At 45.7% G+C, this 15,657-nt stretch overlaps 1 protein-coding gene across 1 annotated transcript; it reads left to right on the top strand.

Annotated features, from left to right (window-relative positions):
• The first annotated feature begins 5,522 nt into the window (after window positions 1–5,522).
• LOC131094586 (zinc finger protein 239-like) lies at window positions 5,523–15,067 on the top strand. The gene is made up of 3 exons (XM_058042244.1): window positions 5,523–5,544; window positions 5,896–6,512; window positions 14,918–15,067. The coding sequence occupies exons 1-3, from the start codon at window positions 5,523–5,525 to the stop codon at window positions 15,065–15,067; spliced, it is 789 nt and encodes a 262-aa protein (XP_057898227.1).
• The last annotated feature ends 590 nt before the right edge of the window (window positions 15,068–15,657 follow it).

Here is a 15,657-nt window from a genome sequence, read left to right as displayed (position 1 = left end):
CTTCCTAGGGACCAGCAGAAGTGCAAGGATAGATTAGAACATCTATTTCAGTATTAATCCTTGATTAATCTTTGTCAGGATCTCTGGCTGGTCAGAGTGACCATGAGAAAAGTTCCAAAGTCTCTTTTCCCAGCCTGGTGCTTGAAGAAGGAGTCAGGGCTCTTCATTTCTCAGTCTCAAGGATGTTTATTTTATCTTATCTATAAAAAATATTCTCCTGCTTTGCCAAGGTCCCTCCAGCAGGACAGTTCCAGGCACTCTGCCTCCCCCGGGGCAGTGTTATGTCTTTAAACTAAAAACTACATATACAATGTTTACAATTACTTACCTATCACCTATGTTAGACAGTGAGCTTCTACTCTAAACCAATCTGTAAGTGCCAACATCACAGCAGAAGATGGAGGCCAAGAAGAAGAAGGAGAAAGCTGGACACACCCAGTTCCCTCCATCTTGCCTCCTGAACCCCCATACCAAAACCCCTAAAATCTACTTTTCCATCCCGTAATAACTTCACTAACTAAAGTGTTGTGGCTTGCTGATCTTCATACCAGATTGGTAATTTGCTCCATGGGTCATAATCAAAACCACAGGGGCATTTTGGGCTCTGTGCCAGGGTCTCTGAGCCCCCTGGCACGGGTCTTGGCTGCTCCGGACAGCCAGAGGGATGTCCTGGGTCCTGACAAATCTTGGTTTCACAACAATGACAAACCCTGCTTCAGAGCCTAGACATACGAAGAAAACTACAAGTACATCTTAATCCCCGAGCCCTGAGCCCCCTGCCCATCACTGGGGGCTCTGAGGGTTTCTCCCCCTGCCCCAGTGTAGGATTGATGGGGGTGGCACGGTCAGGACAGACGGAGATGAGAGATCACTGCAGCCAGGTCATGGAACTTGGGGTTTATTGCAAAGGGCCTGGGTGCAGGGCCCTGCTGGGATTTGGGGTTTATTGCAAAGGGCCTGGGTGCAGGGCCCTGCTGGGATTTGGGGTTTATTGCAAAGGGCCTGGGTGCAGGGCCCTGCTTGGAGCTGCAGCCACAGCTCAGAGCAGGCCCAAGAGAAGAGAGGGGTAGAGAGGATGACAGGGTAAGAGAGTAAAAGCATAAGAGAGTAAAAGGGGTAAGAGCATCAAAGGCAAGAGCTAAGAGACAAGAGGTAAGAGCAAGAGTAAGAGAGGTAAGAGCTAAGAGAGCGAAGTTCCCGTTACAATACAATAAATCTTCTTCTGTGTTGAATATTCTGATTCTCACTTAACCAATCTAGTACAATATACAAATCCTATAGCGTTTCCATACCGCCTATAAGAATCACTACATTACCATCCTGTGCTACATTTTAAACCCTAAAAACTCCTCTTTGGACCCCTTCAGTAGGGGCTGCTCTGACCCTGGGACCTGCCTGCAAGCAGAAGGAATTGTTCCATCAAAAGGGGATTACTTTCAGCGGCCACATCGTTGTTTTCCCGTTGTTCAGTAACTGAGGGATCTCAAAGCTTGCTTTCATTTCAATCTCGCTTATAGTTTCCATATTCTCAAAATCTTTTGCCAGACAATCATATTTGTAAGGCTTTCCTGTTTCATCTCCCCCAACACCCCAGAGCCGGCGCTGCTGCGGCCGTGGGGCAGAGGGGGTGCGAAAGGGGGATCTGGCCTTGGAGCGGGAGGAAGGGGAGAGAGAGGGGAAGGGGAGGAGCAGGAACAGGAGCAGCACGGAGGGAGCAGCCCGAGGAGGAGCAGCAGCCGGGGAAGGAGCATTGCGGGGTTCCAAGGCGAGCCCGCAGCTCAGCTGGGCCCGGCAGCATCGCATTGCCCTGCGTCCCGCAGGTGAGCGCCGAGGGGAAGCGGCAGCTCCGGGAGGGTTTTTGTGGGGGGAGAGGGGGATTTTGCTGGGGTTTGGACCTTGCCGATTCCGGAGTTGTGAAAAGTGTATATTATATGGCTCTATGCAGATATTTACTGTGGGAATCCATAAAATCAGAAGGGTTTGGGAAAGCTGCAAGAGACAGCAGAACTGTGATTGGAGCTAAAGCAGCAGCCATGAGATTGGTCAGCAGAAAAATTATTTAAACTGTAGAAAAAGCAAAGGCAAATAGAACATTGGCCTGTGTATTAATGCTTGTCTGAATAGCTCTCTAAGCTTCAGAAAGTTTATCTAGCAAGATATTAGGAAGGTTAAAGCTTAAGAATGGAGCTCTGCATTGTGTTTTAAGGCTTACAAGCAGGTATTGTATTCGAAATAAGCAAGCATTGTTTTAACCAAAGGTACGTGTGCTTATGGTGTGCGAAAAACGCCAATCACTTGTTTTTAAAATTTTAAAAGTTTATAAGTAATAAAATGGTTCTTAAAATAGTAAGACATTTAGAATAATAATAATTTAGACAATTTCAATTAGGACAATACAAGACAAGAAATACAAAGAGTTACGGATGTCCGGGTACCTTTTTCTGGGCAGCATGAGCCCGAAAAAGGACCCCGCTAACAGAGGAATAACCCTTAAAAACAATAGCCCGTTGCATATTCATACACCTCATAGATGATGCATAAATTCCTTTCAAACACAGGATTCTGTCTGGTCATGGTCAACTTCTTCCTTCTAATCCTAACAGCCCCTTCGAGGCAGGAAGAAGTTCGTTTCTTCTGATAAGAGAGCAAAAAATTCTCTTTCTCGGAAAAATTTAGGTGTCCTGTGGCTGCTATCTTGCTGCAAGTCCTTTCTTTAAAAAAGTATCCGACATAGCATTGTTTCTATTTTAACAATTTTTATAACCTAAAACTATATTTAACATGGTACTTAAGAGAATTAATACAGCATTACTTTCTAACACAACACATATAATATTCATTTTAATATTTGCGAAAAGCCAATCATAAAATGCATGCATTTTTCACATTTACCATATGTATTTTGATGTATTGATTAATAGTGCTGTATTAACATTTTAATAATAAATGTAGTCTTGTAATTAAAAGGTAACTCTTTTAGTTAAAATAAGAATTATGTTAGTGGGGTTTTTTTAAAGAAATGAATGAGGCACTCGCACCAGATAGCAGCCACAGGACACCTAAATCTTTCAGAGAAAAGAATTTATTGCTCTCTTACCAGAAGAAATGAACTTCTTCCTGCCTCTAAGGCACTGTTAGGATTAGAAGAAAGAAGCTGACACTGACCAGCCAGAATCCTGCCTCGAAGGGGCTGTTAGGATTAGAAGGAGAAAGTTGATGGTGATCAGACAGAATCCTGTGTTTGAATGGAATTTATGCATCATGTATGAGGTGTATGAATATGCAACGCGCTATTGTTTTTAAGGGTTAATTCTTTGTTAGCGGGGGTCCTTTTCTGGGTTTGTGCTGCCCAGAAAAAGGTACCCGGACGTCCATAACTCTTTCTGTTTGTTGTCTCGTATTGTCCTAATTCAAATTGTCCAAATTATTATTACTCAAGTTGTATTACTATTTTTATAATAATTTTATTACTATTAAACTTTTAAAATTTTAAAAACAAGTGATTGGCTTTTTTCACAGGAGTTGAGTCCCAAATATGTTTCGGTGTCGCTGAGAGAGGTGTTTTTAATTCATTTGATGAGGGGATATTTTTGGATCTCTTAGGAGTGCAAAGGGGAGCAGGGGAAGCGCTGAGTGCCTGGAGTGGAGGGATGCTGGAGAAAGGGGACCCTGGAACACCTGATGTAAAATTTCAATAGCCAATCCAAATTTTACTTCTATTCCTTTTATTTTAAAGCAAGCAAGCAGCGCTGGGTGGCCAGAGAGTCACTGCTCCCCTCACAGCACACACAGTTTGGTAAAGTATACATACTGTTTTTAAGCCTACAAAGCATTTTCCAATGTGCTTGGTTAGTCCAAATTAGCAAATATCAATAAGCTGGGAGCACCAATTTCATAATCTTTCCAGGTGGTCATTGATTTCTATCCTTGTTGTGGTTGTCTGGAGGGAGGTCTTAGACTGATGTCTGCTACACGATTTTGTCAAGTGCATCAAGTTTTTTATTATACATAAGATTTTAATTGCTTTTTTGCAATATCTCTTAGCTTTACCCCAACTTCCTCTATTTTATTCTAAGCATCAGTCATCTTGCTACCTCATCTCTTTTGCTCTACTATACTTCTTTGATTTTGATGCTTTATTTGACTATTTGGTCATAAAGTTTCAGAACTTTTCTTTGTGTCTCTTTTGGACACAGCGGATAGAAGGATTTGCTGATTCCATTGCCAATTGACATGAATCACAAAAACAATTTCCACAGAATCAGGGGAGGATGAGCTCTGAGACCTCCAAAACCCCCTCAGCATGCCTGAGCAGGACCTGGGAGAGGGGGAATGCCCAGGACCCCCCAGAGCAGAGCTCTGAGAAGAGGGACCCACATAACCTCAAAGTCAGGACACTGGAAATGGGCAACTCCTAGAAGAGTGTTTTTGGAATTCCTGGTTTTTGAAGGTATTTCTGGCCACCAGACACCCAGTGACTTCTAGAGATGGACTTGGCCAGTGGGACCTTCAAAGCCAATGTCCTGGTTTAGGGCAGTTTTGGGAGAAAAACCTCTAAAGGTGTTTCCTGTAGAAGACCAAAGTCAAGTGGCCCCTCCTCCAACTGATTCTGCAAAAGTATTTCCTTTGAGAGAAGTGGAAAAAACTGTTTATTTAACAGGCAAAGCACTCACCAACCCCAAAAATGAACAGTATTAAACAATAAAACTGCTTGCTGCTCCAAAAGAGATGACAAACTCACAAAGTCCCTCCGTGGGCTGTAGCTTGGCTTGCTCAGTCTCTTATGAGTCACTTATCAGTCTCTTATCAGTCTCTTATGAGTCTCTCTGGTGCTGGAAATGCCATTGCCCAGCCCCCCCCCCCGGTGGGGCACAGGTGTGAGCACCTGGTGCTCTTCTGGATGTTCAGTGCAGAGCAGGTTTAGACAGGTCCAAAGAAAAGGAAAACCAAAAACCACAGTCCAGGGAACTTCTCTTCCTCTGCTAGCTAAAACTAACTAAAAGCAAAGGAAGGCTCTGTCCCGCTGTCTGTCCGTCCACAGACAACAGAGGAGCCGGAATGTGGAGGAGTGAGAGAGGTTCTGAAAACAAACTCCATGCTTCTTCTTCCTCCATCTTTGTTCTCAGAACCAGCCTTAAAGGTGCAAAGCTTATTTCAGACAAATGGGGATATGAGCATCATAAATTTGCCCATTATCCCTGGCATCCACAAAAGACCCTTGGGCTGTGTAATCAGGACCCAGGAGAGGAGGAATTCCCAGGACCCATGGGCCCCCCAGCAGCTCTGAGAATAGGGACCGCATAACCCCAAAGTGAGGACACTGGAAACAGGGAACTCCTGGGAGAGGTTTTTGGACTCCTTGATTTTGGAGATATTTCTGGCCACCCGGTGACTTCTAGAGATGGACTTGATCAGTGGGACCTTCGAAGGCAATGCACTCACATCTTGTTTTTTCCGCAAACCAGGATTTCCCATTCCCAAACCTTATCTGGATAGAGAAGAAGGCTGCGAGGAAGCCGAAGATGCCCCAGGACACCCAGGCAGGTGAGGCGGAAGTTGCTGCCCCTTTCCCCCTCTCTTCTGCTCCATCTCCCAGCCCAGCACGGCCCCTGGCTGCAGGACTGATGCTGCTGATGCTGTCCAGCCAGGGATGCACTGGGGGGATCTCCTTCCCCTTCCCTGTGGCACAGATACAAATCTCATCCTCTCCTTGTCCTTCCTCCCTCAGAGCAGGAGCTGAGGATGGAGACCAGGGAGGGCAAATCCCCATGGCAGAACATCGTGGCAGAGGCCACTTTGAGTGGCTACAGGGCACAGGAGTGCAATGGGGAGGAAAAGCCCTGGAGATCCCACAGGAGGAGGGGCTGCAAACCCAGCCCAGGATGCTCTGAGGAGGAAAGACCCAGTCTGGCCAGAGCTCTGAGGTGGTGGTCTATGAGCAGCTTGATGATGGCAAGAAGCCCCACCAGTACTTGGAATGTGGGAAGAGTTTCCCCACGAGCTACCACCTGATCATCCACCAGAGGATGCACACCAGGGAACGGCCCCATGAGTGTGGGGAATGTGGGAAGAGCTTCAGGTTCAGCTCCCACCTGATCATCCACCAGAGGATCCACACCAATGAACGGCCCTATCAATGTGGAGAATGTGGGAAAGGCTTCAGGAGGAGCTCCAGCCTGAAACTCCACCAGATGATCCACACTGGGATACGACCCTTTGTGTGTGGAGAATGTGGGAAGGGCTTCCGTCACAGCTCTTGCCTGATCATCCACCAGACAGTGCAAACTGGGGAATGCCCCTACATGTGCTCAGTGTGTGGGAAGAGCTTCATCAAGAACTCCAGCCTGATTCTGCACCAGAGAATCCACACTGGGGAGAGGCCTTACAAGTGTGGAGAATGTGGGAAGAGCTTCAGCCAGAACTCCAGCCTGATTGCCCACCAGAGGATCTGCAGTGGGGACAGGCCATATGAGTGTTCTGAGTGTGGGGAGAGGTTTTTCAGAGCCAATACTGTCTCCTCAAGCACCAGCAGATTCACACAGAATAGAGGCCCTTCTGCTGCCCTGACTGCAGGAAGGGCTTTAAGAAAAACTCCACCTTTGTCACTCACCAGCAGATCCACACTGGGGAGAGGCCCTGACAGTGTCCTAAGTGTGGGAAGAGCTTCTCCCAGAACTCTGCTGTGACCCAACACCAAGGGAGGCAGCAGTAAGGGATGCCCTACAAGTGCCCTGTGTGCAGGAAGAGTGTCGCCTTGATTTTTTAAGATTTTCTAAGCCTTCTGATGTTTACATTCTTGTAGCAAACTTTCTCACACACTTTCTGTAAATAACTTATTGTTTTGCATTCTTTTTTAGAAGAAGAAAAATTTGATGGACTGTTGGTTTGTCCAGTGTCATTGGAGAGGTGGCACTTTCACCCTCCAATCCACTGTCACTTTTAGAAAACTATAAATGTTGGAGTCAGAAAATAAACTTACCTTTTCTCCCCCTTGAGAGCAGCAGTGTGTGTGCTCATGTTGTTTTGTGTCCTACAGTGACAGGAAGAGCTTTGAGCGCTGCTTCAACTCCATCCCCCGTTGGGGACCCCCACTGGATGGTCCACAGTGACCCTCGCTGGGCAGAGACTTGGTCATCCATGGTCCTGGTGATCCGTGTTGGGAAGACACCTGGCTGGTGGTCTCCACATCTTCCTGGCTTCCCCTGGGCACTTGGACACAGCCAGAGAAAAATCCATTGGGATGCAAACTGACAGAATTTCATAGGGGACAGCACATTTTTTTTACTTTTGACACCAAAAAGTCTGACCTTTGGCATCCAATCCTTGCTTTGGGTGGCATCCAGGAATTCCAAATGGTGTTGGAGGTCTTTTCCAACCTGAATCATTCCATGATTCTAATTCTCTCTGGCCCACCAGCATCTTCCACAGCCAGATGGTGATGGACTAGGGCAAAAAACCAGGATTTTGGAGACAATGGAGTGGAAATCCCTCTTAAAACAGGTCATTTCTACCCACCCAAGCACATGGATCCTCAGCCAGCATGGACACGTAAATGCTTTTATTTTGGCCTTTATTTTCTCTCATTTTTCTTTGCCCTTCACCCAACATTGGGGTAAATATAAAGACATTTAAATATCACATGGGTGGTGACATTGTGGGACATGGGTGGTGACATGTTGGGGATGGGGACAAGGACATGGGTGTGAACATGGCTGTGGATGGCGATATTGGGCATGGGGGGGTGTCACAGATAGAGATGGCAACATGGGGCTCTATGGCCATGGATGAGGACATGGGGGACATGGCCATGGATGGTGACACAAGTGGCCTAGGGGACAAGTCCATGGGTTGACATGTCCATGCCATGAGGTGTCCCATGGCCAAGGACAACACATCCCCACCACCACCATGATACTGTCCCTTACATGCTACCATTTATTCCCTGCTCTTCCCCTGGCTGTGACACCCGCCTTGTGGGATGTCCCCATGTCCTGGTGACCCGTGTCACTCAGGCCACTCCCACCAGTGGCTCCAGCAGCAGCCAGAGCCCATCCTTGGCACGCAGGATCAGCTCGGGCTGGCAGCGCGGGGGTGACCTCACGTTGTCCCTTTGCAGCACCAACTAGGACGGTGTCAGTGCCACTACCACCTTCATCTCAGCCATGGCAAAGCTCTGCCCGATTCAGTTCCTGCCACCACGTCCCCACAGTCACTGTCATCCCACTGTGAACCCAGCCAGGGACAGGGGTGGCACTTGGGGACACTCCTGTCCCCACTCCAGCACATACCTGGGGCCAGCAGAGAAGGGGATGAAGGACGGCAGGAAGGACTGTCCCTTGCTGTTCTCCAGACAACCTCAGAGGATTGAACACCTGGGGTGACACTGACACAGTCACACTGAGGGGACACAGCTGTCACCACTGTGGTGGCAGGGACACATGGAGGCCTTGAGAACAGTTAATAACAAGTCAATAACAGGATGAGAAAAACAAGTATTAGTCTCAACAAGAAAACCACAGGTATCGGCAACAAAGAGGGGTTGGTGTGTAATCTGCAACCTATGATGAGCTCGGGTTTTGTAATATGTATAAGCTTAATTAACACCACTATAAAAGAGTGTAAGCTAGATCAATAAATCGGAGTTCAATGCTGATCAGTTAGGATGTAGTCGACTCCCTTTGCTTCCTCAAATGGTGACACATGATCGTGATATGGCAATGCACCACGGAGGAGTGAAGACACGGCTCAGGTCCTGAGAAGCAGCCGGGACGGCAGAAAACGCGGAGAACAGAAAAAAAAAAGCGGATAAAAAAGAAGCTGAGACGCGTCATGCCTCGGGTGTTGTACAGGCCAGCCCGATTGATACGTGCTGCATGGACCTTGAAGAGGCTGCAACAGCGCTGACGATTTTAGGTATGAAAAGGCAAGCAGCATATGATTTATTTACTGCCTTTTTACAAAAAAGGCAGGTTAAGGGGACAGATTTGCAAAAGGATTTACCAGGGCTTTTGGCTTGTGGCTACGATAGGGGAGTTTTCATTAACCCCCATACGGTTCACGAGTTAACGGAGTGGCGTAAATTTGGTGATTTATTATGGGAGGCTACTTTAGAGGGCAATAAAACTGCCTAGAAGTTAGGTAAATTATGGCGGGTCGTTCGCAATGAATTACTGCAGTTTCAGGCTGAGAAAGAGGCTGCCCAGCAGGCTACCACCGCTCATGGGTGTAATAAACATTACGGTCAGGACAGGGGATACGATCAGGATAGGAGATTACCATTAGCCCCTGCAATGAGGACGGTCTTATTACCTGCTTTGCCGCCCTCTTCTGCTTTAAGCCAGGCTACACAGAGCGCTTCTGAGGCTTCCACACCCCCTGAACAACACGAACTATGGCCAAGACCGCCCAATAATCTTCCGAAAATCAATGAGACGATCCCTGGGGCAGAAAATGACCTAGCGGGGGCTATTGCAAGGGAGCGGAGGTTGGCCTGAGCTGCACTTGCCAGAGACGCTATGAAAAAGGGGGATGGGGAGCTTATCAGCGCTGCTACCCAGCTGGCTTGTCCTGTTGTATTCAATCCGCAAGAGGGAGGGTGCCGACGGAAGGAGACCAGGACATCAATTAGATCATCACAGGCCCAATTTTATTGATCAGTACAGCAGGTTAAATACAGTTCATAATGAGCTTCATACGTATTGCAAAAGTTGAGCTCAGGATTGGTTAGTTACATATCAGCAACTACGCCTACTTCTGCATTCCTATGGTTCTACTTTTAATACTTTCTACATATTCTCAGGGAGAATCTCTCTTCCCTATCCTCATGTTGCGGCAAGGGCACCCTGTCCTTGCCTGTCATTGGTCACTGACTGCTGACTTCTCCTTTCAGCTTACTGACTGCTGACTTCCCTCTCTCAGCTTAACCAGCGGCATTATGTCAGCATGGCCTTTCTCAGCTAACCAATTATTAATAAATCTCTCCACATTTCCCTCGTTTTCTTCGTGAGCAAGGAGATTAGTTTGCCATGTTTTTGCTATTGTACGGCTAACCATGTTTTGAATACAGTTAAAGATACAAGGCAAAATAAGCAAAAACAGTAAGATTACACCCAGAAGTCCTGTAGCATAGATCACAAGGTTCCTCAGCCACGGTCCAAGTCCTAAGCCTTTAAGCCATTCGTCAATTCCTAAACCTTCTTCTTCCTTAAGTTTGTGAAGTCCCTGTTGCAATTCTTTTATCTTAGTGTGAATGGACACTGAATGATCAGACAGATTCATGCAACACATTCCCTCAAACTCTTCACATCCATGCCCTTGTGCTAAGAGCAAAAAATCTACAGCAGCTCTATTTTGCAAAACAGCATGATTAACACTTTGCACATCTGCGGTTAACATGTCTAGAATTTGTGATGTCTTGTTCAGCTCATCCCTTGCCCAGCATCCTAATTGTTTTGCTAAGTTCATGGCTTTATTGGCAGATCCTCCTGGCAAGATAGTTGAAACCACCACCTGTTTGAATGTGCCCCAAAACCGTGGATCTCCTATCTGGCTGCAGTCTAAGTCATGTATGCTACGTCTTTTCCTGTTTGAATTTTGACTCAGCTGCATTAGCAAGGACACATTAGGGTGAAACAATGACAATTTTCCCAAAAAACAGAGTCCACCTTGTGGTTTAGCTGGTATACCATTCCACGCCCTATCTCCACAAATCAAAAATATTCCTGTGGGTAGTTTCATTGGTGCTGTGATATTTGTGCCGTTACATTGACTGTAATGCTGTGGAGAGAATTCACTCACATTCAGAGATGAATCTAGGGTGGCCCATGTTTCTTTAGGTTGGTTTAAATTCTGAGCACCCGAAAGTTTGAAGCTAAACCATCCGCCAGCTGTAGTGTTAGACATACTGGCATTTGTACTTCCAAAAAGATCCAATTCTTCAGGAGGAGAATGCAAAGAGGTGTTAAGTGATTGGATTAGTAAGCATTGACGATAGCCATCACTCTGACCTGCAGTATACCCTTGTTGCACTGGCAATGTGATGTTTGACATGTTAAACATACATAAGGTTTGATTGTTTATCAAACTACAAAATTCTCCAGGAGACCACACTGGAAGTCCCACCAGGCATGTTCGAAATGGGTTAGTGACTCCTCCAAGACTAAGACAAAGTGATGATTGGTTAGTTTGATTAGCAAGTGTCACCCATAAATTTTCCCTTGATTGACTAAAGTGTGTTATTCCTACTGCTTCACTTGCTACAGCATTGAGCAGCATAACAAGAACAAACCTCATTTTTCTTTCTGCTTGCTTTGTTTTTCCTTTCTTCGTTGTCTTTTCCCTGGTTTGCTAGATTGTCTATTGTAAGGCTGAGTCAATTTTTGAATATGCTGATCTAATTCTAAATCAGCATCCTTGCTCACAGGTATAGCATGAGGTAAGTTTGAAGGCAAATCAGCTTTACAGCGAGCTGCTATGATGCGTGAGGCTTTATTAATTTCAAATATTCTAAGGTTTTCCTGCAACTTCCACCTAAGATATGCTATAACCACTTGTTCTGCACTCTCAAAAAGCTGTAATCCTGTCCGTCCTGGCAGGCCAGTACTTTGTTCAAGAGCTCTAACCCAGATAAAATTTCAAATCCACCTTCCAAAACAAGGTGCACACCATAAATATCCCAATGACTTCTGTGAATACCAGTAAACCTGATTACAATCTGCACAATGCAAAGCTATCCATGCATAGCACTTATCATTATCCCTTTTACAAACATAACAAGGAAGTGAATGTAAGTAAGGACCAGTATAAAAGTCTGGTTCTTCAACGCAATGCAACCAATTCAATGGTGGTGATCGCAAAGCCTCTTCAGCTTTTTTACTATATGAGGCTAACAGCTCAAGGTCTTTCTTTAATACAAGGCATATCTTATTTCGTAACCGTAGTTCCTGTTCATTATCTTCTTCAACAACTATATCCTCCCGAGGGTCCCACAATTGTAAAATTGTCCTAATCATAGAAAATTAATTAACAATCACTGATATCTTTGTTCAAATGAGATCGTCCCCTTTTTGCCTTCTTTTTCTTATCTGTCTTCAATCTTGTTGCTCCTAATTTTACTGGTCCTGCCACTTGTAAACTCAATTTTTGCAACTTGTCAATGCAGCAATCTAATGCCCTATCAGGATCCCCTTTGAAGGGTCTTACAATTGAATGCTGTGTTAAAGGCACTAATTTCCTACACCTTATAGAAACTATACGTGATTTACTTTGAACCTTAATTCTATTCACAATACATTGTACCTCCCATTGATAATAAGCAAGAATTTTCTGTTCAGGAGAGTCATAAAGACTTAAAGCTATATATGCGTTTTGCCCTGTTTGTCTCCTTAATTCATCTTGCCAACTTTTACCCCACGTGTGCTCGTGTTCACAAGTGTGACACCACAAATCCCACAATAATGATTGTTCTATCCAAAATGTTCTATCACAACCCCCACAACGCAGGGCTATCCAGGCAGCACAATGTGGATTGTGACAGTCAAGGCAATGTTCTTTCGCTGGATTTGTTAAGCAAAAAGTTGATAATGAGTCAATAAAACCAATCAACTCCTGGGCCGTCTGGTAGTGATGTGTCAGTGCTCTGTCCACCGCTTCCGAGTACCCCTTCAATTGTAACAGTAGTGGTTGTAGGACTAGAAGCAGTTTCTTCCCCAGTCGCTCCTTGTCCTCCTCCGTAAGGCAGTCCACCAGAGGCTGCATCAAAAACAGGTTTAGTCCACTTAGCAGGCACCCACAAAGGTCCTGTAGGTGAGGAAACACAAAGATACCCCCGACCCCAATATAATACTTTTGCAGGTTTTTCCCATAATCCTGTACTCGGGTTCTTGTACTTCACCCAGACCTCTGTTTCCTTAGTATTTTCCTGACCTGACCTTGGATGATGTTTCATTGCAGGAGGGGTATCATCTTCCCCAAAAATGCATAAATGGTTAATCACATACAAAACCTTAGCCAAACATGCTTGTGGATCTGCCAAATCTTGATGTTTTTCAATATACTGCTTAAGGGTACCGTTTGCTCTTTCCTGTAAAGCTTTCCTTAACTGTATCAGTAACTCATACAATCGTTTATTATTCACTTCCTTAATTGCTGCTTCCTCTATTTGTTTGACTACTCCTGCAACATACATAGAGTCTGTAACCACATTTAAAGGCTCCTGTAAGTTGGACACTGTCCATACTACTGCTAACAATTCCAGAGTTTGTAAACTATCCCTGTGTGTGCTGTTCCTTTACCAATTCATGGGCGTGCATAAGACTCTCCCCTTTTAATGGCCATTGCTTTAACCACCACCGGTGTATCCGTTTTCCAGGTGAGTGGAATGGGGAAAGTCCAAGCAATGGCAATTACCCCAAAGGGTACTGATTAGTTAACACCACTCCCAATTGTGTTAAAGTGTCCCTTCCAATTAAGCAGGAAACTGTAGGAGGCAGTTGAACAATTGAAAACACAGCAAATATTTGTTGATTCTCAATGCACACAGACAAAGACGGCGATCTGCTTGCCAATGTAAATCTTCCTGCTCCTGTGAGCATGTTTGATGATGGAAATAGGGGCCAATGTTGTGGCCACGCTTCTGGAGAAATGATGCTGGTATCTGCTCCTGTATCCAATAATCCATAAAGGGTTATGCTTTGATGCCCATAAGTAATTTCAACCTTTTGCTTTGGTCTATTTTGTAAATCCATGGTTAAAAGTGTAACACCAGTAGAGCCAAAAGCTTTTTCATCCCGTGTTTGCCCAGTAAAAGATTGTATTCCCCATGTCATTTGTGATAGTGGTACCAATTGTGCGATGCGTTGTCCTTTTGTAATTTTAATCGGAGGATAAAGGGTGTAAACCATGATTTGTATTTCCCCTGTATAATCCGCATCGATAACACCAGGCAAAACAAATAATCCCAACATAGTTGTAGAAGAACGTCCCAGCAATAATGCTCCACATGTTTGTCCATTTAATATAAGAGGACCCTTTACTCCAGTGGGTATCCTCTCAGGCCGGTTTGTCATTAGCGTGACTTCTACTGCTGCTGATAAATCCAAGCCGAGGCTCCGTGTTGTTGCGGGTTGCAGACAGGAGGTAGCAGCGATGTCACGGCAGCAGCTGGTGTCTCCGATGTCACGGCGGCAACTTGTGTCTGTCCCTCATTGCCTCATCGGTAACACTTGATGAATGGTCTCGAAACTCCTTGCGTGAATGCCAGTGAGCCGCTTCGGAGAGGAGCAAGAGCAGCTAACACCTGATTCTGAGTAGACTCTGCTTGCTTTTGTAACCCTAATCTTAATTCCTTTAAGGCTTCTGCTATAAATGCCTGTGAAGCTGTTGGCATTAATGCCATTTGCTCTAGTGCTTCCTCAATAGTCTAATTTGCCCCTAAAGTAGCTAACACTCTTTGGGTTGCTGGATTGCTATTTTGCAAGGCACACCTGCCAATGTGCATTAAACAATAACTGCTGATGCTGAGTTAATATCAACCGAACTATTCCTCTTAAATCATTAGGACATAAAACCTGAGTATTAAAAAGATAATCTAGCATTTGCCTAACAGGTTCACTTTTTACTCCAAACTGACTAACCATAGAACGTAGCTGAGTTAACAGCTTCCAATCTAAGGGAGTATATTCTGCTATATTATGCGTAAGGTTCCCCTGTGCATCATACTGTGGTGTGTATGTGACCGGACATGCAAGACTAGAAGCTACTTCCACCGCCTCGCCATCCCCCATTTGCATTACTTGTTTTGCCAAAGCAGCCCAAGCTTCCCTCCTCTGTTTAGCCATCTCCCCCCATGGATCACGGTGTGCCCCTGGGATGGGATCAGACTCTTTAAGGGTGCTATGCTGCTGGCGCTTCGGTGCAGACACCGAGCTTTCGCACGGGGAAGGCAGTGAAGCAGAGGCTGGCTCACGCGGAGGAACCGGCCCCCCCGCTGGAGCTGACAGTGAAACTGGAGCCGGCTCGAGCGGAGCCGGCTCACGCGGAGGAAGCAGCCCCCCCGCCGAAGCCGTAACCGGAGCTGGCTCACTCGGGGGAAGCGGCGGAGGCAAAGCTGGCGGCGGAGGCAAAGCTGGTTTGCTCTTACCCCCACCATCCGACTCACCCTCCCCCTCTGACAGGAAAGGTGCAGACGGTTCCACTGCGCCTATAGGAAAATCCTCCACACCACTTTGCTGGGGACCCTTAGGCATAAGTATCATAGTTACAGAAGGTGCCAGGGGATCATCCTCACGACCATACCCTATATTCCTCTTATGAGCTTCTGTCGCCCTTTCTGCTGCCTTTCTCTCAGAGACTTGCTGAAGTAACGTGTTATACACCACCCGCCATAACTTTCCTAATTTCTTTGCTGACTTATCATCGTCTAACACTGTATCCCACAGTATTTCCCCAAACTTCTTCCACTCTGCTAGCTCATGAACTGTATGAGGGTTAGAAAAGATACCTTTAGCATGGCCATAGGCTAATAACCCTGGTAATTCCTTTTTTAAATCTATCCCTTTTATTCCTCGCCATTCTAAATACGCGGCGAATAAATCATATGCTGCTTGCCTATCCATACCTATTAATCAGCACGCGCTGTTGCAGCTCTCCAGGCTCCTG

The sequence above is a fragment of the Melospiza georgiana genome, chromosome 30, assembly GCF_028018845.1.
Source record: "Melospiza georgiana isolate bMelGeo1 chromosome 30, bMelGeo1.pri, whole genome shotgun sequence".
NCBI lineage: Eukaryota > Metazoa > Chordata > Aves > Passeriformes > Passerellidae > Melospiza > Melospiza georgiana.
This window is presented reverse-complemented; position numbering and strand designations above follow the sequence as displayed.